This window comes from Tachypleus tridentatus, chromosome 6, assembly GCF_004210375.1.
Source record: "Tachypleus tridentatus isolate NWPU-2018 chromosome 6, ASM421037v1, whole genome shotgun sequence".
Taxonomy (NCBI): domain Eukaryota; kingdom Metazoa; phylum Arthropoda; class Merostomata; order Xiphosura; family Limulidae; genus Tachypleus; species Tachypleus tridentatus.
In genome coordinates, this window is record NC_134830.1 from 95,595,706 (window position 1) to 95,622,403 (window position 26,698).

The 26,698-nt window shown below is 29.6% G+C and overlaps 1 protein-coding gene across 7 annotated transcripts; it reads left to right on the top strand.

Annotated features, from left to right (window-relative positions):
- The first annotated feature begins 343 nt into the window (after nucleotides 1-343).
- LOC143253099 (anoctamin-5-like) lies at nucleotides 344-26,361 on the top strand. Of its 7 annotated transcripts, none has more exons than XM_076506353.1 (14): nucleotides 344-399; nucleotides 707-810; nucleotides 2,190-2,349; nucleotides 3,559-3,630; nucleotides 9,901-9,947; nucleotides 10,255-10,358; nucleotides 11,740-11,899; nucleotides 13,171-13,242; nucleotides 15,751-15,812; nucleotides 19,513-19,559; nucleotides 19,867-19,969; nucleotides 21,347-21,506; nucleotides 22,839-22,910; nucleotides 26,221-26,359. In XM_076506353.1, exons 3-7 carry the CDS (start codon nucleotides 2,337-2,339, stop codon nucleotides 11,789-11,791), a joined length of 288 nt encoding a protein of 95 aa, XP_076362468.1. In that variant the 5' UTR covers nucleotides 344-399; nucleotides 707-810; nucleotides 2,190-2,336; the 3' UTR covers nucleotides 11,792-11,899; nucleotides 13,171-13,242; nucleotides 15,751-15,812; nucleotides 19,513-19,559; nucleotides 19,867-19,969; nucleotides 21,347-21,506; nucleotides 22,839-22,910; nucleotides 26,221-26,359. The 7 variants fall into 7 exon arrangements, with proteins under 7 accessions (XP_076362468.1, XP_076362470.1, XP_076362466.1 ...); XM_076506355.1 differs by having other exon boundaries at nucleotides 21,347-21,467; XM_076506351.1 differs by lacking the exon at nucleotides 22,839-22,910 and adding an exon at nucleotides 25,420-25,481 and having other exon boundaries at nucleotides 26,221-26,285.
- The last annotated feature ends 337 nt before the right edge of the window (nucleotides 26,362-26,698 follow it).

Genomic DNA, 26,698 nt, shown 5'->3' on the forward strand with positions numbered 1-26,698 from the left:
TGAATCCTGTTTACAATGGCTCAACAGAACAGTATAATGAAACCTTATTTCATCAAAACAAGAAAATGAAAATTTGGTAAATATTAACATAGTTGTAGGCTTCCTAAACTACTAAAAAAAAACAACTTAGTCAATGGGAACCCTGAAGTATTTGGCATGCGTGCTTGGGTTTGTGACCTAGGATACGTGGTTCCAATATTTTATATGATATACGAGTATGTATATTTCATACTCGAACAGGGATGAATAAAAGTCATTGCAATCACTCTTTACGTTGTTTTATTAAATATTTTCAAATTTAAATATTTCATGCCTTATATATTTATACTGTGTTTTTCTCCTATTTTTTCAGGAATAACCAAGCTTATCAATGATAAAGCTGCCTTTCCTTTACATGAGGTCAGTTAACTTATTGGATTCTTCTTTCCAAGTGTGTTTGATGTTGATAAAGTATTGAGAAAGTACAATTTTTCATATGTTAAAAGCATTGTTCACAGTTATTTCTACAGCCAGTGTGTATTATATCAGGTTCATGATCTGATGAATTTGTGTGATAGGGTTTCTCCTGTAGTTTGTTATTAATATTATTTTCCAGTAAAGTGCACTTTAACATATTTTTATTAGTTATCATTATTCTTGGAGATATTTCACTTCCTGTATCAGTAAAATAATAGTTATGTTGATAAGTTACTTTGACGTATTTTAGGGGGAATGTAATTCGTCAGATGAAAAAGCTCCTCGGAAATGGTTAATGAACAACTGGGCTTCGTTTTCAGCAATATATAAAGAACAATCTCTTGATGACATCAAGTGAGTGTTAATAATTAATTACCTGGACATAATTTATTTATTTAATATGAAAAGCACTTGGTAAAGGTTTTGAGCATTACCTAAAGATTGAAAAAAAAATCTTATATTTGTATGCCATGTTTAGAGTCTCAGTTGGTGTTTAATTCATACTGGTTGTGTTTTGAAAGAGATCATTCCAAATACAATAATTATATATAAGGAGAGTCAGTCGTGATAGGTGGGAGAGAATTCTCTCGTGTGGCTAACGTATTATTTTCATTGAGCTATAAAATTCTATAAAGATGTGGTAATAATCAAAATAGATGTAGATCTAATAGTATAAGTATAAAGTTAATCAGATGTTTCTATTATGTAATATAGTTTTAATTTCTGAATTTCGAAAGTAAAATATTTTAATTTGTAACGTCTTAGTGTTCACATTTCTGTATCACGTGATGGCACTTGTTTGTTCCAAACTGCTCATCTTAGATCGTCTTTTCACTTGTATTTGATTGACTGAGATTGAATACAACTTTCAGACATACAGATTTTCCTAATACATAACATAATGTGAAAGTTACCAAGCGATCTCATAAAGCTCTGTTCTCTTATATACAGTCTTTCAAAAATGTCAATAATTCCCTCTCTCTCTCTGTGTCTTTGACATTTGCTATTACATTATTGATAACCAATATTTAATCTTCTGTTTTATGTTTTATGCCATCTCGTTCACAGGATGGCTTTTAAGTTATCGGAACATAGATTCAAATCTACTATCACTAAGTTTAGTTTAACCAGCTAAGGAAATTTGTTTTAATGCACAATGTTTGGTTAGAAAACCAGTTAAATTGTAATAATTATAGGACATTGTATGCTTTGTGTTTATTATTGTTTGTGCTCTAAAGTATATATTTGAAATTAATAAATAATTTTGGAAAAAAATAAAAAAGTGAAAATTTGGGTTAGCATCTCTCAACACTTTAAGCCTTTGACAACAAAAGAAATTACAGCATTCACAATTAAGTACTAGATTTTTGTTATTTTTTTGTGTACATATTTTGTTAGTTATAAAAGTAAAAAAAATCACTAGACTAATTAATCAATGGTTAGCTAATTAATTATTTTCACACAAGCCATTTGTTGCTGGAATAATTGCAAAGAATAATAATTGGAACCATTAATTTTATTGGTTGATATGTTTTGAACCATTAATTTACCTTAAAATGTTTTAAATAATTTTTGTGATAAATTGATTTAAACATAATTTCAGTTAATCAGTTATTTTATGTGACATTATTATTGAAATTGATAGTTGTATATTATGGTTTGTTTGGATGTTCAGCTGTATTGTGTTTTTCTATAGACTTAAAACTAAAATGCATTTTTTTTTTTACACTAAGGGAATTTCTGAAGACTACAAGGACACCATTTTATGTCCTCGGTGTGACGTAGAAAGATGTAGATATGGAAGATTGGGCCAGACGTGCACTTTTGCAAGAATAACTCATCTTTTCGACAATGGTGCTGCTGTATTTCTTGATGATGTTATGTCATTCCGGGGTAAGTAGTATATAGATTTACACGTTAAAGCGTGTAAATAATAAATAATATTCTCTTCTTCAGACTCTGAAAATTTTTTGTTATTTAGTTTTAAGACTTTTTTTAAGTAATGCTTTTCTTGTGCCTATTTTCTTTTTGCATGTTGATTATCCAACATGCATAGTAATTTTGATCTTAAGATTAAAAATACTTGTATGCATCAGAAAATGTTCAAATTTCACATACAAAATTTATATTACCTCCAGATAATTATCAAACATTTTTGTAAAGAAAAAAGCTTAATGTTTTGTCTGTTATTTTTACTCATGAAACCTTGTATGTACTTGATAGATTTGACCACTATAAATAATTAGGAAATTAACATAAATAATGCCTTTTTTCATTATAGAATAACTACAAATTATAACACGCATAAAATAGCTTAAATTTTATGCATTATACATTTATATACAAGGGGAGAAAATAAAGTTCCCCTCCCTTGTAAATGTTGTTAATTTATTTGATATCATATTTGAACGGATTTTGTGAAGTACATTTTACACAGTTTTTTGTTATCTATTAAAATATATAACAAATTAACAGCATTTTCAACATGGCCACTTTTCTTGTCCACCCCCTGTGTGTGTGTATTTTTATTATATTGTTCTTTCAACTGTGCCTGGATAACAGAATAGAAGTTACAATGACACTGTGCATGTGTGCTCATGTTACCATATCCAGTAATATAAAACTGACCTTTACAAAGGACCTGAATTTTGGGAAAGTAACTCACTAAGAAAATCCTCATGAGATGTGTAGTAATGGATGCCCATAGCAACATAAAATCGTCCAACATTGTATATCTGCAATACTTGAAATGGCCTTAATTTCAAACTAACATAAAGCACATCAAATTTGCTACATATCCAAGACTTCAAACTTCTATAACTGAAATCTCGCATGTGATGACCTTCTTTTCCTACCTTGATTGGGTGCTCAGGACTTTTAACTTTGCTTGTTTCCAGTATGATATTTATGGCTACTCTCTAGTATTTCCCTTTGAACATCTTTTCAAACTTTGTCTTATAAAAATAATCTTTGAATGTTCCCTAGAGGTATTCTTTTGAGAAAGTTTCTCAAAATACATGTTTAAAATGTAAATTTCTTAACACATAGATATGATGTCTTACCTGAACTGTTGATCATGATGTGTTTGTTTTATATCACCAGGATCATCCAAGGCTAGAATATTTAGCTCAGTTATCAACAGTAAAGAAAAGGAAAGTAAACTTTATTACAGGGGTAAGAACATCACTATTATCAATTTATAATAAACATCAAAACAAAAATCTGACTTTTTGTCCAGTTTTTCCCACCATTTGTCTTGTTTTTATACAATCCTAGATCTATCTCTTAATGATGATTTTACAGTGTTGTAGTTGATTATCAGATTTAAGTTTTATGATTACAGTAAAAGTGTTTTTTGGATTTACAACAAAACTGTAACTAAATATACCCTATCAAACAAAATTAACAAGCTATCTATCTTTTGTATGAATTCTTTCTTAAAATTATTGAAAATTATTAAACTTAAAAAATGCCTTATTCTTTTGAAAAATTCAGTTATTTTGGGTAAATGGTCTTTAAAGGTATAATTTAAAAGGGTGATAAAACATTTTTTAATAATTCAGTATAAATGCACTACATGTAGTTTAAAAGATAGCAAAGTATAAAAAAATAGATGCTAATAATAAAAGTTTAAAAGATCTTGATAGAACATTGTTTGAGATTGAAAGTTTAAAATGTTAACTTTTATGCTTGTTTGAAATATTCTCATTTAAAGTTCTTGGCCTGGCTGCCAGGTGGTTAAGGCACTTGTAATTATAATGTGACGGTCAATCCCATTATTTGTTCATAAAAGAATAGCCCAAGAGTTGGCAGTGGGTGGTGATGACTAGCTGCCTTCCCTCTAGTCTTATACTGCTAAATTAGGGACAACTAAGGCAGATAGTCCTCGTGTAGCTTTGTGCGAAATTCAAAACAAAGCAAATCACTTAAAGTTCATTAAATTTTATCCCTTTTTTTTAAAAAAACAAACAAACAGGTTAGATGTTCCAATACCAAAGTTGTGGTTTTATTATCCCCTTCTTTTAAGATAATACAACAAAGGTTAATGCAACATAAACAGACATAGTAACATGTTTACTTTGATATGTTTACATAACAAATATGTTTGTTCTTCAACAGCCTGCTGTGTAATGAGTGTTTGTTAGAATTTGTATTAAAACTTTTATTAAAATAAATTAGAGAACAATGTTTTGACCTTCTTAGGTCTCTTAGGCCTTCAGGTAAATAAAGAGAGTTTTAATATCCATACCAGCCATCTTGAGATACATGTTATGTCATTCCGGGGTAAGTAATATATAGATTTACACGTTAAAGCTGAAGAGGAATAAATAATATTCTCTTCTTCAGACTCTGAAAATTTTTTGTTATTTAGTTTTAAGACTTTTTTTAAGTAATGCTTTTCTTGTGCATATTTTCTTTTCTCATGTTGACTATCCAACATGCATAGTAATTTTGATCTTAAGATTAAAAATACTTGTATGCATCGGAAAATGTTCCAATTTCACATACAAAATTTTTATAACCTCCAGATATTTATTGCCTTGTAATAGGGGAAACATCATTTTGAAACATTAGAATGAGCATATGACCTCTGTCTGTGAAATCTTATAATGTTGTTTAACAAAACTGTTATGTGTTAGTATAGGTTTAATATGCTTTGATTTTTTTATTATGTTTTTTTTTCCCAAAGTGAATTCTGGTAAATGTTTAATAGTGTTTAGAACTCTGATTATTACAATTTTGGTCATTTTTAGTCTGGATTTTCACAGTTTGATAAAAGAGTAAAAATGAATTTGACAGCTTTTTCTGTTTTAAAAACAATTGTGGTTCTGGTTTTTAGTCGTCTTTCTATTCATAAGCAGCCAATTTTTGGTGAGTGTTTTATCAGTTCTTCATTGGTCATTTGTTTGTAGTATGATTTCAGTAAGTCATTGATGAGTTGCTCATCAATTCCATTAAAATCCAAAGTGATGTGCTGATGATGTGATTTATTTTAACAAGAGGATGAAAACTGTTCACATATTTTAGACAGGTTTTTTCCAAACTGCATTCATATTTGAGGTAGTAACCTCTTTACATTCTTGATGTTGAATGGTTTCCAGAAACCTCTGATCTAAGTGTTTCTGTTGCTGTCCACTGCCCCTGATTATTTATCTGAAGATTTGTCAGAAGTGATATGCTTTAAAAGAGGCTATGATGTATTGATTTATTTGTTGGATCCAAGAAGTGGTGTTTGGAGTAAGAAACTCGACAAAAATGTTTGTTGATGTGTAAATTAGGTTGCTAGGGTGATTTGGTGAGTTGTCATCAACCACTAGTGTTTTATGGGAAACATTTTCCATAGAAAAACATTTCTCTACTGCAGGGCAGAAAAAGTTGTAAACCAATTGTCAAAAATTGTTTTTGTTGTTTAAACTAGTTCTGTCTGGCATCTTCTTCCAATATAGATCAGTCTCTCAAATGTTGAAAACTTGACAGGTCATATATCCTGTTTGTTCAATAATATCTTCTAAAACTGGTTGGCACATTGATGTTGCTTCCTTTTTAGCACTTGCAGCCTTTAGGCTGTGTAAATTATGCTCTTTTTTTTTTAATCTGTCAAGTCAGCCTTTGTTATCCATTATCTTAGGGCAATATCGATTTAGTAACTTAAGAGATACTTTTTTTCTTTCTTGATAGTTGCTGTAGCTGATGATGAGAACTTAAATGCTTTGTTCAAAATGACGTGTCATGATGTTTCAGTAAGTTACATTCAGAATATAATTAAACCACTTAACTACCTTGATGTACGAACAAACTTGACAAGAAACCATAGATGATAATGCAGCTTTTAATATTATATAAATTTTGAGTTCTTAATAATGTAAGAAAATATTTAAAAACAACTTTAAATTACCCTAGTGTGAGAATTGGAATATTTGTTCTTCAGTTATCTCCTCTTTTGAACTTCCCCCTTAAGCTATGAAATATTATGTAAAATGTCATTAATCTTCTAAATCTTTATCTTATATGCTTCAATCATATGGAACTTCAGAGCAACCAATGAAAATGCAAGAACCTCTTGCCACATCCACATTGCTCAAATTTACAAATTGCTAATACATTTTTCTGAGGCTAATTCTTATTAAATTTATAAGCAACAGGAAGTCTAGAATACAAATGAGTGATTAAAGTTATTTATCCCATATGATATTACAGATAATTGAAAAATTTAGCTAATTAGATAGCCAGAGACAATGAGATATTTTTCTCAATGAGAAACTGGGTATATCTTGCTTCAAACATAAATTATTGTGATATTATATTTTTCTTTCTTTCTCTCTCTCTTTTGAAGAATAGTATCAGTTTTTCAACATATTTTCCACTGGTTATAAATTATGCTGTGATGATTTTACAACTATTGTAAAAGGTAGTACGTTATGTTTACTTGTAATAAAGTTTTACACAAAGTACCATTATATACAAGTGGTGATACAAATTTTAGTTTTGAGTACAAATTAGCTTTCATAAATTATGTTTACTCTTGCTGTGGGTGATTCAAAGTGCTCCTGCCACAACCGCCTACCATGTTGTACACAAAAATGAATTAAACACTTTTATGAAGAGTCTATGTTAATAAATTTAGTTTTTAGTTCACTTTTATTTTTTGGCCAATCAGTTTTAACTTCTAAATTTTGAAAAGTAACAAAACAAAGGTTGTAAGATGTAACTTTTCTATATTATGTTAGGATTTCCTAACACAAACAGTAAGCTACTAAAATTTACATTTAAGATAGAAACACGAGCTAAACTTAATCACAAATTAGAATCTAAAATTTGCGTAGCTTATCTTTTTCATTTACTTATATATCCTTAAATTATGTAGTCCAGCATGGTCAGATGGACAGGGCACTTGAATCACAGCCTGAGGGTTGCAGATTTAAATTCCTGTCACACCAAACATACTTGCCTTTGAACTGTGGGGGCATTATAGTATAACAGTCAATCCATTAGTAAAAGAGTAGCTCAAGAGTTAATAGTGGGCAGTGATGACTAGCTGCCTTCCCTCTAGTCTAAATTGGGGACATCTAGTACAGATAGCCCTCAAATATTTAGTAGAAATAATGTTAAGAAATCTGTTAATTAAAAGTTAGTGTGTATTTTTAGGGCTAACATTTAAATATCTGCATCTCAAAATATCCTTTGGGTTATAATGATTCATACTTGTTATCATTATATTTAGTTTTGACCTTGCACTGACTAGCTGCTGATTTATTTTCTCATGTATATATAAAATCCCAAGATGGAACGTTCACCTGAACTTCTCTGTCATATTAAGCTTTACAATTCAAATTTAGACTTGTATTTTTTAATGTAGTTTGACATAAGACTGTTAGTGTGTACTAGAAGTTCTGTTATTTATCACATGATGTGAACAGGTAATGATTCTAATTTTATATAGCAAACTGACTAGAAGTATGTAATATTCATAAGTTCGTACACAGAAAACAAGAAGCTATAATTACTAGAATGTACTGATTGATCAGTTAACTACCTTTGCTTATTAACATTTGATAATATCTCGTAAGTTTCAACTGGATTAAGTTTTATTCCTAAAATTTAATAGTGCTGAATAATATTCATAAATATAAAATTAATAGTGATAAATTATATTAACACCCTATGTGTATGGAGTCAGTCCAATTGGAAAACACCTGCTCATGTGGAGCTGTAAGTACTAATTTTTACTATAATTCTAAATTTATGACAGATTCATTTATGAAATTTGTCAAGCTTTCAGTAGCCATAACTGTATTGTACAGAAGTAATCAATATTTTATTAAAATATTTCCCATAAAAATTTGTCTGTGAATTTCCAGAGCCTTAAATGAATCAGTCTGAGTGAAAGTTTCCATGCTTAAAAGTAAAAAAATACTTCTTTTCAAAGCTATTTTTCTGGCAAAACTATATTTTATCTACTATTTTTTCAACCCTAATACTAACAGTAATGAAATTACCAATGTGCAGTGAAATGAGAAACTGAAAAATATGAAATAGAATGAACAAACATGTTTTTCCCTCTCTGAATGCTAGGTTTTCTATTTCCTTCAATGTTTCAACTTGGCATTTTCCTATTTATGGTTTTACTGCCTGTACATAGAACCACTGTCTAAAGACGTCAGGAGAACAGTATAATTATGGTGTTAGAAAAACATGCAAGTTCGAGAAGTCTAAATAGAAATGAATAAAATCCCCGTAACCCTGGTTGTTCCTGACACAATCACACAGAAATGGAAACCAATACACAGTTAAATCAAATAATGTCAGCTATGGTCCACCCTGTATTTCATGTAGAACGTAAACAACTTTCCTTAATGTGTAGGTCAGTCCTATATAGTTAGCATTGTAACAGGCAAAAAGATGACATTATGTGTTGTGATGCAATAAATTTCGAGTCTATTGATAATAAACAATTTGGAAAGAAGTCACTTAATTCTGCTCTCAGACTGTAACCCAGTATTGGAGGTGTGTGTGCTTCTGTATTTGGACAATATACTGTACATGTCATTCAAGATGTTGTAAAAACATGTAGGTTTAAAATGTCTTGATAGAAATGAAATATAAACCCCGTAATTTGAGAACTTTTTGAAGGTGGACCTTTCTTTAGTTACATGTTGGAAATGGTGGTGTAATCAAATGAGTGATATACAAAGGTCATCTGGTTTTCCAAGAAATGTTTATTTCTCTATGTTGTGGTGTAAATGTCTCATTTCCAGTATAATATAACCAATGGTGAGAATGTATGCGAAAAGGTGTTAGGAATATTTTACTTTAGAAATGGCTGAATATGTGTGTATTTAAAACTCTACTTATAAGTAGAGTTTATAAAAAATTATATGAAAAATTATCTCAAACAAATAGTATGTTTTACTGAATTCAGCTTTCACGATACAAGAAGAAATAAGCAAAGAATAAAAATACTTTTTTTGACAAAGATGAAACCAGTGAAGGAAGATCATCGATTCCAGGTTCTAGATTAAGTCCAAAAGGTTGAACAGTATTTAGAATAGCAATCCAATAAGTTTCTTTTATTTCTTTGTAAGCTTTAATTTTGAATCCTGTTTACAATGGCTCAACAGAACAGTATAATGAAACCTTATTTCATCAAAACAAGAAAATGAAAATTTGGTAAATATTAACATAGTTGTAGGCTTCCTAAACTACTAAAAAAAACAACTTAGTCAATGGGAACCCTGAAGTATTTGGCATGCGTGCTTGGGTTTGTGACCTAGGATACGTGGTTCCAATATTTTATATGATATACGAGTATGTATATTTCATACTCGAACAGGGATGAATAAAAGTCATTGCAATCACTCTTTACGTTGTTTTATTAAATATTTTCAAATTTAAATATTTCATGCCTTATATATTTATACTGTGTTTTTCTCCTATTTTTTTCAGGAATAACCAAGCTTATCAATGATAAAGCTGCCTTTCCTTTACATGAGGTCAGTTAACTTATTGGATTCTTCTTTCCAAGTGTGTTTGATGTTGATAAAGTATTGAGAAAGTACAATTTTTCATATGTTAAAAGCATTGTTCACAGTTATTTCTACAGCCAGTGTGTATTATATCAGGTTCATGATCTGATGAATTTGTGTGATAGGGTTTCTCCTGTAGTTTGTTATTAATATTATTTTCCAGTAAAGTGCACTTTAACATATTTTTATTAGTTATCATTATTCTTGGAGATATTTCACTTCCTGTATCAGTAAAATAATAGTTATGTTGATAAGTTACTTTGACGTATTTTAGGGGGAATGTAATTCGTCAGATGAAAAAGCTCCTCGGAAATGGTTAATGAACAACTGGGCTTCGTTTTCAGCAATATATAAAGAACAATCTCTTGATGACATCAAGTGAGTGTTAATAATTAATTACCTGGACATAATTTATTTATTTAATATGAAAAGCACTTGGTAAAGGTTTTGAGCATTACCTAAAGATTGAAAAAAAAAATCTTATATTTGTATGCCATGTTTAGAGTCTCAGTTGGTGTTTAATTCATACTGGTTGTGTTTTGAAAGAGATCATTCCAAATACAATAATTATATATAAGGAGAGTCAGTCGTGATAGGTGGGAGAGAATTCTCTCGTGTGGCTAACGTATTATTTTCATTGAGCTATAAAATTCTATAAAGATGTGGTAATAATCAAAATAGATGTAGATCTAATAGTATAAGTATAAAGTTAATCAGATGTTTCTATTATGTAATATAGTTTTAATTTCTGAATTTCGAAAGTAAAATATTTTAATTTGTAACGTCTTAGTGTTCACATTTCTGTATCACGTGATGGCACTTGTTTGTTCCAAACTGCTCATCTTAGATCGTCTTTTCACTTGTATTTGATTGACTGAGATTGAATACAACTTTCAGACATACAGATTTTCCTAATACATAACATAATGTGAAAGTTACCAAGCGATCTCATAAAGCTCTGTTCTCTTATATACAGTCTTTCAAAAATGTCAATAATTCCCTCTCTCTCTCTGTGTCTTTGACATTTGCTATTACATTATTGATAACCAATATTTAATCTTCTGTTTTATGTTTTATGCCATCTCGTTCACAGGATGGCTTTTAAGTTTATCGGAACATAGATTCAAATCTACTATCACTAAGTTTAGTTTAACCAGCTAAGGAAATTTGTTTTAATGCACAATGTTTGGTTAGAAAACCAGTTAAATTGTAATAATTATAGGACATTGTATGCTTTGTGTTTATTATTGTTTGTGCTCTAAAGTATATATTTGAAATTAATAAATAATTTGGGAAAAAAATAAAAAGTGAAAATTTGGGTTAGCATCTCTCAACACTTTAAGCCTTTGACAACAAAAGAAATTACAGCATTCACAATTAAGTACTAGATTTTTGTTATTTTTTGTGTACATATTTTGTTAGTTATAAAAGTAAAAAAAAATCACTAGACTAATTAATCAATGGTTAGCTAATTAATTATTTTCACACAAGCCATTTGTTGCTGGAATAATTGCAAAGAATAATAATTGGAACCATTAATTTTTATTGGTTGATATGTTTTGAACCATTAATTTACCTTAAAATGTTTTAAATAATTTTTGTGATAAATTGATTTAAACATAATTTCAGTTAATCAGTTATTTTATGTGACATTATTATTGAAATTGATAGTTGTATATTATGGTTTGTTTGGATGTTCAGCTGTATTGTGTTTTTTCTATAGACTTAAAACTAAAATGCATTTTTTTTTTACACTAAGGGAATTTCTGAAGACTACAAGGACACCATTTTATGTCCTCGGTGTGACGTAGAAAGATGTAGATATGGAAGATTGGGCCAGACGTGCACTTTTGCAAGAATAACTCATCTTTTCGACAATGGTGCTGCTGTATTTCTTGATGATGTTATGTCATTCCTGGGTAAGTAGTATATAGATTTACACGTTAAAGCGTGTAAATAATAAATAATATTCTCTTCTTCAGACTCTGAAAATTTTTTGTTATTTAGTTTTAAGACTTTTTTTAAGTAATGCTTTTCTTGTGCCTATTTTCTTTTTGCATGTTGATTATCCAACATGCATAGTAATTTTGATCTTAAGATTAAAAATACTTGTATGCATCAGAAAATGTTCAAATTTCACATACAAAATTTATATTAAGATCAAAATACTTGTATGCATCAGAAAATGTTCAAATTTCACATACAAAATTTATATTACCTCCAGATAATTATCAAACATTTTTGTAAAGAAAAAAGCTTAATGTTTTGTCTGTTATTTTTACTCATGAAACCTTGTATGTACTTGATAGATTTGACCACTATAAATAATTAGGAAATTAACATAAATAATGCCTTTTTTCATTATAGAATAACTACAAATTATAACACGCATAAAATAGCTTAAATTTGATAACATTATACATTTATATACAAGGGGAGAAAAAAAGTTCCCTCCCTTGTAAATGTTGTTAATTTATTTGATATCATATTTGAACGGATTTTGTGAAGTACATTTTACACAGTTTTTGTTATCTATTAAAATATATAACAAATTAACAGCATTTTCAACATGGCCACTTTTCTTGTCCACCCCCTGTGTGTGTGTATTTTTATTATATTGTTCTTTCAACTGTGCCTGGATAACAGAATAGAAGTTACAATGACACTGTGCATGTGTGCTCATGTTACCATATCCAGTAATATAAAACTGACCTTTACAAAGGACCTGAATTTTGGGAAAGTAACTCACTAAGAAAATCCTCATGAGATGTGTAGTAATGGATGCCCATAGCAACATAAAATCGTCCAACATTGTATATCTGCAATACTTGAAATGGCCTTAATTTCAAACTAACATAAAGCACATCAAATTTGCTACATATCCAAGACTTCAAACTTCTATAACTGAAATCTCGCATGTGATGACCTTCTTTTCCTACCTTGATTGGGTGCTCAGGACTTTTAACTTTGCTTGTTTCCAGTATGATATTTATGGCTACTCTCTAGTATTTCCCTTTGAACATCTTTTCAAACTTTGTCTTATAAAAATAATCTTTGAATGTTCCCTAGAGGTATTCTTTTGAGAAAGTTTCTCAAAAATACATGTTTAAAAAATGTAAATTTCTTAACACATAGATATGATGTCTTACCTGAACTGTTGATCATGATGTGTTTGTTTTTATATCACCAGGATCATCCAAGGCTAGAATATTTAGCTCAGTTATCAACAGTAAAGAAAAGGAAAGTAAACTTTATTACAGGGGTAAGAACATCACTATTATCAATTTATAATAAACATCAAAACAAAAATCTGACTTTTTGTCCAGTTTTTCCCACCATTTGTCTTGTTTTTATACAATCCTAGATCTATCTCTTAATGATGATTTTACAGTGTTGTAGTTGATTATCAGATTTAAGTTTTATGATTACAGTAAAAGTGTTTTTTGGATTTACAACAAAACTGTAACTAAATATACCCTATCAAACAAAATTAACAAGCTATCTATCTTTTGTATGAATTCTTTCTTAAAATTATTGAAAATTATTAAACTTAAAAAAATGCCTTATTCTTTTTGAAAAATTCAGTTATTTTGGGTAAATGGTCTTTAAAGGTATAATTTAAAAAAGGGTGATAAAACATTTTTTTAATAATTCAGTATAAATGCACTACATGTAGTTTAAAAGATAGCAAAGTATAAAAAAATAGATGCTAATAATAAAAGTTTAAAAGATCTTGATAGAACATTGTTTGAGATTGAAAGTTTAAAATGTTAACTTTTATGCTTGTTTGAAATATTCTCATTTAAAGTTCTTGGCCTGGCTGCCAGGTGGTTAAGGCACTTGTAATTATAATGTGACGGTCAATCCCATTATTTGTTCATAAAAGAATAGCCCAAGAGTTGGCAGTGGGTGGTGATGACTAGCTGCCTTCCCTCTAGTCTTATACTGCTAAATTAGGGACAACTAAGGCAGATAGTCCTCGTGTAGCTTTGTGCGAAATTCAAAACAAAGCAAATCACTTAAAGTTCATTAAATTTTATCCCTTTTTTTAAAAAAACAAACAAACAGGTTAGATGTTCCAATACCAAAGTTGTGGTTTTATTATCCCCTTCTTTTAAGATAATACAACAAAGGTTAATGCAACATAAACAGACATAGTAACATGTTTACTTTGATATGTTTACATAACAAATATGTTTGTTCTTCAACAGCCTGCTGTGTAATGAGTGTTTGTTAGAATTTGTATTAAAACTTTTATTAAAATAAATTAGAGAACAATGTTTCGACCTTCTTAGGTCTCTTAGGCCTTCAGGTAAATAAAGAGAGTTTTAATATCCATACCAGCCATCTTGAGATACATGTTATGTCATTCCGGGGTAAGTAATATATAGATTTACACGTTAAAGCTGAAGAGGAATAAATAATATTCTCTTCTTCAGACTCTGAAAATTTTTTGTTATTTAGTTTTAAGACTTTTTTAAGTAATGCTTTTCTTGTGCATATTTTCTTTTCTCATGTTGACTATCCAACATGCATAGTAATTTTGATCTTAAGATTAAAAATACTTGTATGCATCGGAAAATGTTCCAATTTCACATACAAAATTTTTATAACCTCCAGATATTTATTGCCTTGTAATAGAGGAAACATCATTTTGAAACATTAGAATGAGCATATGACCTCTGTCTGTGAAATCTTATAATGTTGTTTAACAAAACTGTTATGTGTTAGTATAGGTTTAATATGCTTTGATTTTTTTTATTATGTTTTTTTTCCCAAAGTGAATTCTGGTAAATGTTTAATAGTGTTTAGAACTCTGATTATTACAATTTTGGTCATTTTTAGTCTGGATTTTCACAGTTTGATAAAAGAGTAAAAATGAATTTGACAGCTTTTTCTGTTTTAAAAACAATTGTGGTTCTGGTTTTTAGTCGTCTTTCTATTCATAAGCAGCCAATTTTGGTGAGTGTTTTATCAGTTCTTCATTGGTCATTTGTTTGTAGTATGATTTCAGTAAGTCATTGATGAGTTGCTCATCAATTCCATTAAAATCCCAAAGTGATGTGCTGATGATGTGATTTATTTTAACAAGAGGATGAAAACTGTTCACATATTTTAGACAGGTTTTTTCCAAACTGCATTCATATTTGAGGTAGTAACCTCTTTACATTCTTGATGTTGAATGGTTTCCAGAAACCTCTGATCTAAGTGTTTCTGTTGCTGTCCACTGCCCCTGATTATTTATCTGAAGATTTGTCAGAAGTGATATGCTTTAAAAGAGGCTATGATGTATTGATTTATTTGTTGGATCCAAGAAGTGGTGTTTGGAGTAAGAAACTCGACAGAAATGTTTGTTGATGTGTAAATTAGGTTGCTAGGGTGATTTGGTGAGTTGTCATCAACCACTAGTGTTTTATGGGAAACATTTTCCATAGAAAAACATTTCTCTACTGCAGGGCAGAAAAAAGTTGTAAACCAATTGTCAAAAATTGTTTTTGTTGTTTAAACTAGTTCTGTCTGGCATCTTCTTCCAATATAGATCAGTCTCTCAAATGTTGAAAACTTGACAGGTCATATATCCTGTTTGTTCAATAATATCTTCTAAAACTGGTTGGCACATTGATGTTGCTTCCTTTTTAGCACTTGCAGCCTTTAGGCTGTGTAAATTATGCTCTTTTTTTTTAATCTGTCAAGTCAGCCTTTGTTATCCATTATCTTAGGGCAATATCGATTTAGTAACTTAAGAGATACTTTTTTTCTTTCTTGATAGTTGCTGTAGCTGATGATGAGAACTTAAATGCTTTGTTCAAAATGACGTGTCATGATGTTTCAGTAAGTTACATTCAGAATATAATTAAACCACTTAACTACCTTGATGTAAGAACAAACTTGACAAGAAACCATAGATGATAATGCAGCTTTTAATATTATATAAATTTTGAGTTCTTAATAATGTAAGAAAATATTTAAAAACAACTTTAAATTACCCTAGTGTGAGAATTGGAATATTTGTTCTTCAGTTATCTCCTCTTTTGAACTTCCCCCTTAAGCTATGAAATATTATGTAAAATGTCATTAATCTTCTAAATCTTTATCTTATATGCTTCAATCATATGGAACTTCAGAGCAACCAATGAAAATGCAAGAACCTCTTGCCACATCCACATTGCTCAAATTTACAAATTGCTAATACATTTTTCTGAGGCTAATTCTTATTAAATTTATAAGCAACAGGAAGTCTAGAATACAAATGAGTGATTAAAGTTATTCATCCCATATGATATTACAGATAATTGAAAAATTTAGCTAATTAGATAGCCAGAGACAATGAGATATTTTTCTCAATGAGAAACTGGGTATATCTTGCTTCAAACATAAATTATTGTGATATTATATTTTTCTTTCTTTCTCTCTCTTTTGAAGAATAGTATCAGTTTTTCAACATATTTTCCACTGGTTATAAATTATGCTGTGATGATTTTACAACTATTGTAAAGGTAGTACGTTATGTTTACTTGTAATAAAGTTTTACACAAAGTACCATTATATACAAGTGGTGATACAAATTTTAGTTTTGAGTACAAATTAGCTTTCATAAATTATGTTTACTCTTGCTGTGGGTGATTCAAAGTGCTCCTGCCACAACCGCCTACCATGTTGTACACAAAAATGAATTAAACACTTTTATGAAGAGTCTATGTTAATAAATTTAGTTTTTAGTTCACTTTTATTTTTTGGCCAATCAGTTTTAACTTCTAAATTTTGAAAAGTAACAAAACAAAGGTTGTAAGATGTAACTTTTCTATATTATGTTAGGATTTCCTAACACAAACAGTAAGCTACTAAAATTTACATTTAAGATAGAAACACGAGCTAAACTTAATCACAAATTAGAATCTAAAATTTGCGTAGCTTATCTTTTTCATTTACTTATATATCCTTAAATTATGTAGTCCAGCATGGTCAGATGGACAGGGCACTTGAATCACAGCCTGAGGGTTGCAGATTTAAATTCCTGTCACACCAAACATACTTGCCTTTGAACTGTGGGGGCATTATAGTATAACAGTCAATCCATTAGTAAAAGAGTAGCTCAAGAGTTAATAGTGGGCAGTGATGACTAGCTGCCTTCCCTCTAGTCTAAATTGGGGACATCTAGTACAGATAGCCCTCAAATATTTAGTAGAAATAATGTTAAGAAATCTGTTAATTAAAAGTTAGTGTGTATTTTTAGGGCTAACATTTAAATATCTGCATCTCAAAATATCCTTTGGGTTATAATGATTCATACTTGTTATCATTATATTTAGTTTTGACCTTGCACTGACTAGCTGCTGATTTATTTTCTCATGTATATATAAAATCCCAAGATGGAACGTTCACCTGAACTTCTCTGTCATATTAAGCTTTACAATTCAAATTTAGACTTGTATTTTTTAATGTAGTTTGACATAAGACTGTTAGTGTGTACTAGAAGTTCTGTTATTTATCACATGATGTGAACAGGTAATGAATCTAATTTTATATAGCAAACTGACTAGAAGTATGTAATATTCATAAGTTCGTACACAGAAAACAAGAAGCTATAATTACTAGAATGTACTGATTGATCAGTTAACTACCTTTGCTTATTAACATTTGATAATATCTCGTAAGTTTCAACTGGATTAAGTTTTATTCCTAAAATTTAATAGTGCTGAATAATATTCATAAATATAAAAATTAATAGTGATAAATTATATTAACACCCTATGTGTATGGAGTCAGTCCAATTGGAAAACACCTGCTCATGTGGAGCTGTAAGTACTAATTTTTACTATAATTCTAAATTTATGACAGATTCATTTATGAAATTTGTCAAGCTTTCAGTAGCCATAACTGTATTGTACACAAGTAATCAATATTTTATTAAAATATTTCCCATAAAAATTTGTCTGTGAATTTCCAGAGCCTTAAATGAATCAGTCTGAGTGAAAGTTTCCATGCTTAAAAGTAAAAAAATACTTCTTTTCAAAGCTATTTTTCTGGCAAAACTATATTTTATCTACTATTTTTTTCAACCCTAATACTAACAGTAATGAAATTACCAATGTGCAGTGAAATGAGAAACTGAAAAATATGAAATAGAATGAACAAACATGTTTTTCCCTCTCTGAATGCTAGGTTTTCTATTTCCTTCAATGTTTCAACTTGGCATTTTCCTATTTATGGTTTTACTGCCTGTACATAGAACCACTGTCTAAAGACGTCAGGAGAACAGTATAATTATGGTGTTAGAAAAACATGCAAGTTCGAGAAGTCTAAATAGAAATGAATAAAATCCCCGTAACCCTGGTTGTTCCTGACACAATCACACAGAAATGGAAACCAATACACAGTTAAATCAAATAATGTCAGCTATGGTCCACCCTGTATTTCATGTAGAACGTAAACAACTTTCCTTAATGTGTAGGTCAGTCCTATATAGTTAGCATTGTAACAGGCAAAAAGATGACGTTATGTGTTGTGATGCAATAAATTTCGAGTCTATTGATAATAAACAATTTGGAAAGAAGTCACTTAATTCTGCTCTCAGACTGTAACCCAGTATTGGAGGTGTGTGTGCTTCTGTATTTGGACAATATACTGTACATGTCATTCAAGATGTTGTAAAAACATGTAGGTTTAAAATGTCTTGATAGAAATGAAATATAAACCCCGTAATTTGAGAACTTTTTGAAGGTGGACCTTTCTTTAGTTACATGTTGGAAATGGTGGTGTAATCAAATGAGTGATATACAAAGGTCATCTGGTTTTCCAAGAAATGTTTATTTCTCTATGTTGTGGTGTAAATGTCTCATTTCCAGTATAATATAACCAATGGTGAGAATGTATGCGAAAAGGTGTTAGGAATATTTTACTTTAGAAATGGCTGAATATGTGTGTATTTAAAACTCTACTTATAAGTAGAGTTTATAAAAATTATATGAAAAATTATCTCAAACAAATAGTATGTTTTACTGAATTCAGCTTTCACGATACAAGAAGAAATAAGCAAAGAATAAAATACTTTTTTTGACAAAGATGAAACCAGTGAAGGAAGATCATCGATTCCAGGTTCTAGATTAAGTCCAAAAGGTTGAACAGTATTTAGAATAGCAATCCAATAAGTTTCTTTTATTTCTTTGTAAGCTTTAATTTTGAATCCTGTTTACAATGGCTCAACAGAACAGTATAATGAAACCTTATTTCATCAAAACAAGAAAATGAAAATTTGGTAAATATTAACATAGTTGTAGGCTTCCTAAACTACTAAAAAAAACAACTTAGTCAATGGGAACCCTGAAGTATTTGGCATGCGTGCTTGGGTTTGTGACCTAGGATACGTGGTTCCAATATTTTATATGATATACGAGTATGTATATTTCATACTCGAACAGGGATGAATAAAAGTCATTGCAATCACTCTTTACGTTGTTTTATTAAATATTTTCAAATTTAAATATTTCATGCCTTATATATTTATACTGTGTTTTTCTCCTATTTTTTTCAGGAATAACCAAGCTTATCAATGATAAAGCTGCCTTTCCTTTACATGAGGTCAGTTAACTTATTGGATTCTTCTTTCCAAGTGTGTTTGATGTTGATAAAGTATTGAGAAAGTACAATTTTTCATATGTTAAAAGCATTGTTCACAGTTATTTCTACAGCCAGTGTGTATTATATCAGGTTCATGATCTGATGAATTTGTGTGATAGGGTTTCTCTTGTAGTTTGTTATTAATATTATTTTCCAGTAAAGTGCACTTTAACATATTTTTATTAGTTATCATTATTCTTGGAGATATTTCACTTCCTGTATCAGTAAAATAATAGTTATGTTGATAAGTTACTTTGACGTATTTTAGGGGGAATGTAATTCGTCAGATGAAAAAGCTCCTCGAAATGGTTAATGAACAACTGGGCTTCGTTTTCAGCAATATATAAAGAACAATCTCTTGATGACATCAAGTGAGTGTTAATAATTAATTACCTGGACATAATTTATTTATTTAATATGAAAAGCACTTGGTAAAGGTTTTGAGCATTACCGAAAGATTGAAAAAAAAAATCTTATATTTGTATGCCATGTTTAGAGTCTCAGTTGGTGTTTAATTCATACTGGTTGTGTTTTGAAAGAGATCATTCCAAATACAATAATTATATATAAGGAGAGTCAGTCGTGATAGGTGGGAGAGAATTCTCTCGTGTGGCTAACGTATTATTTTCATTGAGCTATAAAATTCTATAAAGATGTGGTAATAATCAAAATAGATGTAGATCTAATAGTATAAGTATAAAGTTAATCAGATGTTTCTATTATGTAATATAGTTTTAATTTCTGAATTTCGAAAGTAAAATATTTTAATTTGTAACGTCTTGGTGTTCACATTTCTGTATCACGTGATGGCACTTGTTTGTTCCAAACTGCTCATCTTAGATCGTCTTTTCACTTGTATTTGATTGACTGAGATTGAATACAACTTTCAGACATACAGATTTTCCTAATACATAACATAATGTGAAAGTTACCAAGCGATCTCATAAAGCTCTGTTCTCTTATATACAGTCTTTCAAAAATGTCAATAATTCCCTCTCTCTCTGTGTCTTTGACATTTGCTATTACATTATTGATAACCAATATTTAATCTTCTGTTTTATGTTTTATGCCATCTCGTTCACAGGATGGCTTTTAAGTTTATCGAACATAGATTCAAATCTACTATCACTAAGTTTAGTTTAACCAGCTAAGGAAATTTGTTTTAATGCACAATGTTTGGTTAGAAAACCAGTTAAATTGTAATAATTATAGGACATTGTATGCTTTGTGTTTATTATTGTTTGTGCTCTAAAGTATATATTTGAAATTAATAAATAATTTGGGAAAAAAATAAAAGTGAAAATTTGGGTTAGCATCTCTCAACACTTTAAGCCTTTGACAAAAAAAGAAATTACAGCATTCACAATTAAGTATTAGATTTTTGTTATTTTTTGTGTACATATTTTGTTAGTTATAAAAGTAAAAAAAATCACTAGACTAATTAATCAATGGTTAGCTAATTAATTATTTTCACACAAGCCATTTGTTGCTGGAATAATTGCAAAGAATAATAATTGGAACCATTAATTTTTATTGGTTGATATGTTTTGAACCATTAATTTACCTTAAAATGTTTTAAATAATTTTTGTGATAAATTGATTTAAACATAATTTCAGTTAATCAGTTATTTTATGTGACATTATTATTGAAATTGATAGTTGTATATTATGGTTTGTTTGGATGTTCAGCTGTACTGTGTTTTTTCTATAGACTTAAAACTAAAATGCATTTTTTTTTTTACACTAAGGGAATTTCTGAAGACTACAAGGACACCATTTTATGTCCTCGGTGTGACGTAGAAAGATGTAGATATGGAAGATTAGGCCAGACGTGCACTTTTGCAAGAATAACTCATCTTTTCGACAATGGTGCTGCTGTATTTCTTGATGATGTTATGTCATTCCGGGGTAAGTAGTATATAGATTTACACGTTAAAGCGTGTAAATAATAAATAATATTCTCTTCTTCAGACTCTGAAAATTTTTTGTTATTTAGTTTTAAGACTTTTTTTAAGTAATGCTTTTCTTGTGCCTATTTTCTTTTTGCATGTTGATTATCCAACATGCATAGTAATTTTGATCTTAAGATTAAAAATACTTGTATGCATCAGAAAATGTTCAAATTTCACATACAAAATTTATATTAAGATCAAAATACTTGTATGCATCAGAAAATGTTCAAATTTCACATACAAAATTTATATTAAGATCAAAATACTTGTATGCATCAGAAAATGTTCAAATTTCACATACAAAATTTATATTACCTCCAGATAATTATCAAACATTTTTGTAAAGAAAAAAGCTTTATGTTTTGTCTGTTATTTTTACTCATGAAACCTTGTATGTACTTGATAGATTTGACCACTATAAATAATTAGGAAATTAACATAAATAATGCCTTTTTCATTATAGAATAACTACAAATTATAACACGCATAAAATAGCTTAAATTTGATAACATTATACATTTATATACAAGGGGAGAAAAAAAAGTTCCCCTCCCTTGTAAATGTTGTTAATTTATTTGATATCATATTTGAACGGATTTTGTGAAGTACATTTTACACAGTTTTTTGTTATCTATTAAAATATATAACAAATTAACAGCATTTTCAACATGGCCACTTTTCTTGTCCACCCCCTGTGTGTGTGTATTTTTATTATATTGTTCTTTCAACTGTGCCTGGATAACAGAATAGAAGTTACAATGACACTGTGCATGTGTGCTCATGTTACCATATCCAGTAATATAAAACTGACCTTTACAAAGGACCTGAATTTTGGGAAAGTAACTCACTAAGAAAATCCTCATGAGATGTGTAGTAATGGATGCCCATAGCAACATAAAATCGTCCAACATTGTATATCTGCAATACTTGAAATGGCCTTAATTTCAAACTAACATAAAGCACATCAAATTTGCTACATATCCAAGACTTCAAACTTCTATAACTGAAATCTCGCATGTGATGACCTTCTTTTCCTACCTTGATTGGGTGCTCAGGACTTTTAACTTTGCTTGTTTCCAGTATGATATTTATGGCTACTCTCTAGTATTTCCCTTTGAACATCTTTTCAAACTTTGTCTTATAAAAATAATCTTTGAATGTTCCCTAGAGGTATTCTTTTGAGAAAGTTTCTCAAAAATACATGTTTAAAAATGTAAATTTCTTAACACATAGATATGATGTCTTACCTGAACTGTTGATCATGATGTGTTTTTTTTTATATCACCAGGATCATCCAAGGCTAGAATATTTAGCTCAGTTATCAACAGTAAAGAAAAGGAAAGTAAACTTTATTACAGGGGTAAGAACATCACTATTATCAATTTATAATAAACATCAAAACAAAAATCTGACTTTTTGTCCAGTTTTTCCCACCATTTGTCTTGTTTTTATACAAGCCTAGATCTATCTCTTAATGATGATTTTACAGTGTTGTAGTTGATTATCAGATTTAAGTTTTATGATTACAGTAAAAGTGTTTTTTGGATTTACAACAAAACTGTAACTAAATATACCCTATCAAACAAAATTAACAAGCTATCTATCTTTTGTATGAATTCTTTCTTAAAATTATTGAAAATTATTAAACTTAAAAAAATGCCTTATTCTTTTTGAAAAATTCAGTTATTTTGGGTAAATGGTCTTTAAAGGTATAATTTAAAAAGGGTGATAAAACATTTTTTTAATAATTCAGTATAAATGCACTACATGTAGTTTAAAAGATAGCAAAGTATAAAAAATAGATGCTAATAATAAAAGTTTAAAAGATCTTGATAGAACATTGTTTGAGATTGAAAGTTTAAAATGTTAACTTTTATGCTTGTTTGAAATATTCTCATTTAAAGTTCTTGGCCTGGCTGCCAGGTGGTTAAGGCACTTGTAATTATAATGTGACGGTCAATCCCATTATTTGTTCGTAAAAGAGTAGCCCAAGAGTTGGCAGTGGGTGGTGATGACTAGCTGCCTTCCCTCTAGTCTTATACTGCTAAATTAGGGACAACTAAGGCAGATAGTCCTCGTGTAGCTTTGTGCGAAATTCAAAACAAAGCAAATCACTTAAAGTTCATTAAATTTTATCCCTTTTTTTTAAAAAAACAAACAAACAGGTTAGATGTTCCAATACCAAAGTTGTGGTTTTATTATCCCCTTCTTTTAAGATAATACAACAAAGGTTAATGCAACATAAACAGACATAGTAACATGTTTACTTTGATATGTTTACATAACAAATATGTTTGTTCTTCAACAGCCTGCTGTGTACGAGTGTTTGTTAGAATTTGTATTAAAACTTTTATTAAAATAAATTAGAGAACAATGTTTTGACCTTCTTAGGTCTCTTAGGCCTTCAGGTAAATAAAGAGAGTTTTAATATCCATACCAGCCATCTTGAGATACATGTTATGTCATTCCGGGGTAAGTAATATATAGATTTACACGTTAAAGCTGAAGAGGAATAAATAATATTCTCTTCTTCAGACTCTGAAAATTTTTTGTTATTTAGTTTTAAGACTTTTTTTAAGTAATGCTTTTCTTGTGCCTATTTTCTTTTCTCATGTTGACTATCCAACATGCATAGTAATTTTGATCTTAAGATTAAAAATACTTGTATGCATCGGAAAATGTTCCAATTTCACATACAAAATTTTTATAACCTCCAGATATTTATTGCCTTGTAATAGGGGAAACATCATTTTGAAACATTAGAATGAGCATATGACCTCTGTCTGTGAAATCTTATAATGTTGTTTAACAAAACTGTTATGTGTTAGTATAGGTTTAATATGCTTTGATTTTTTTATTATGTTTTTTTTTCCCAAAGTGAATTCTGGTAAATGTTTAATAGTGTTTAGAACTCTGATTATTACAATTTTGGTCATTTTTAGTCTGGATTTTCACAGTTTGATAAAAGAGTAAAAATGAATTTGACAGCTTTTTCTGTTTTAAAAACAATTGTGGTTCTGGTTTTTAGTCGTCTTTCTATTCATAAGCAGCCAATTTTTGGTGAGTGTTTTATCAGTTCTTCATTGGTCATTTGTTTGTAGTATGATTTCAGTAAGTCATTGATGAGTTGCTCATCAATTCCATTAAAATCCAAAGTGATGTGCTGATGATGTGATTTATTTTAACAAGAGGATGAAAACTGTTCACATATTTTAGACAGGTTTTTTTCCAAACTGCATTCATATTTGAGGTAGTAACCTCTTTACATTCTTGATGTTGAATGGTTTCCAGAAACCTCTGATCTAAGTGTTTCTGTTGCTGTCCACTGCCCCTGATTATTTATCTGAAGATTTGTCAGAAGTGATATGCTTTAAAAGAGGCTATGATGTATTGATTTATTTGTTGGATCCAAGAAGTGGTGTTTGGAGTAAGAAACTCGACAGAAATGTTTGTTGATGTGTAAATTAGGTTGCTAGGGTGATTTGGTGAGTTGTCATCAACCACTAGTGTTTTATGGGAAACATTTTCCATAGAAAAACATTTCTCTACTGCAGGGCAGAAAAAGTTGTAAACCAATTGTCAAAAATTGTTTTTGTTGTTTAAACTAGTTCTGTCTGGCATCTTCTTCCAATATAGATCAGTCTCTCAAATGTTGAAAACTTGACAGGTCATATATCCTGTTTGTTCAATAATATCTTCTAAAACTGGTTGGCACATTGATGTTGCTTCCTTTTTAGCACTTGCAGCCTTTAGGCTGTGTAAATTATGCTCTTTTTTTTTTTAATCTGTCAAGTCAGCCTTTGTTATCCATTATCTTAGGGCAATATCGATTTAGTAACTTAAGAGATAATTTTTTTCTTTCTTGATAGTTGCTGTAGCTGATGATGAGAACTTAAATGCTTTGTTCAAAATGATGTGTCATGATGTTTCAGTAAGTTACATTCAGAATATAATTAAACCACTTAACTACCTTGATGTACGAACAAACTTGACAAGAAACCATAGATGATAATGTAGCTTTTAATATTATATAAATTTTGAGTTCTTAATAATATAAGAAAATATTTAAAAACAACTTTAAATTACCCTAGTGTGAGAATTGGAATATTTGTTCTTCAGTTATCTCCTCTTTTGAACTTCCCCCTTAAGCTATGAAATATTATGTAAAATGTCATTAATCTTCTAAATCTTTATCTTATATGCTTCAATCATATGGAACTTCAGAGCAACCAATGAAAATGCAAGAACCTCTTGCCACATCCACATTGCTCAAATTTACAAATTGCTAATACATTTTTCTGAGGCTAATTCTTATTAAATTTATAAGCAACAGGAAGTCTAGAATACAAATGAGTGATTAAAGTTATTCATCCCATATGATATTACAGATAATTGAAAATTTAGCTAATTAGATAGCCAGAGACAATGAGATATTTTTCTCAGTGAGAAACTGGGTATATCTTGCTTCAAACATAAATTATTGTGATATTATATTTTTCTTTCTTTCTCTCTCTCTTTTGAAGAATAGTATCAGTTTTTCAACATATTTTCCACTGGTTATAAATTATGCTGTGATAAATTTGTTATACATTTTGCATGTATTTCTGAGGAGTTCAGCACTTCTAAAATCATACACCAGTTTAAAAAATTAATTTTTGTATTTCTTTTAGGTACCAGAATTTCAGTATTCAAGGTGTGATGATAAAAAATTAAAAAGAGGTATAAGTGGTGTTTGCCATACAATTTCAAACCTCTTTGCTTCCAAAATATCAAAGAGGCAACAGTTTACAACTGAATACAGAAGAGCTAGGGAATACTTGTAGTAAGTACACATGTGTGAGCTTTTTGGATTTTATTTGCTCTAAATCTTTGTGATTTTTAGTCAGGTGATATTCTGTACATTTAGTGTTTTAATATTTTTTAATGTTTGGTTAGTTTTGTATTTTGGCCAAAGGAACTTAAGGGCTAACTGCATTAGCCATACCTAATTTAGCAATGACATACCAAAGAGAAGACAGCTAGTTAGTACCACTCTTGAACTACTCTTTTTATCAACAAAGAGTGAAATGGATTTTAATGTTACAACATCCCAATGGGTAAAAGTATGAACATGTTTGGGGACAGGGATCAGAACCAACAGACAGTGAG

Bases quoted from the DNA above. Each gene is read 5' to 3' on its own strand.
- LOC143253099 (XM_076506354.1), top strand. The intron at 9,948-10,254 runs GTCAGTTAACTT...GACGTATTTTAG, and splicing joins CTGCCTTTCCTTTACATGAG to GGGGAATGTAATTCGTCAGA. The intron at 10,359-11,739 runs GTGAGTGTTAAT...TTTTACACTAAG, and splicing joins CAATCTCTTGATGACATCAA to GGAATTTCTGAAGACTACAA.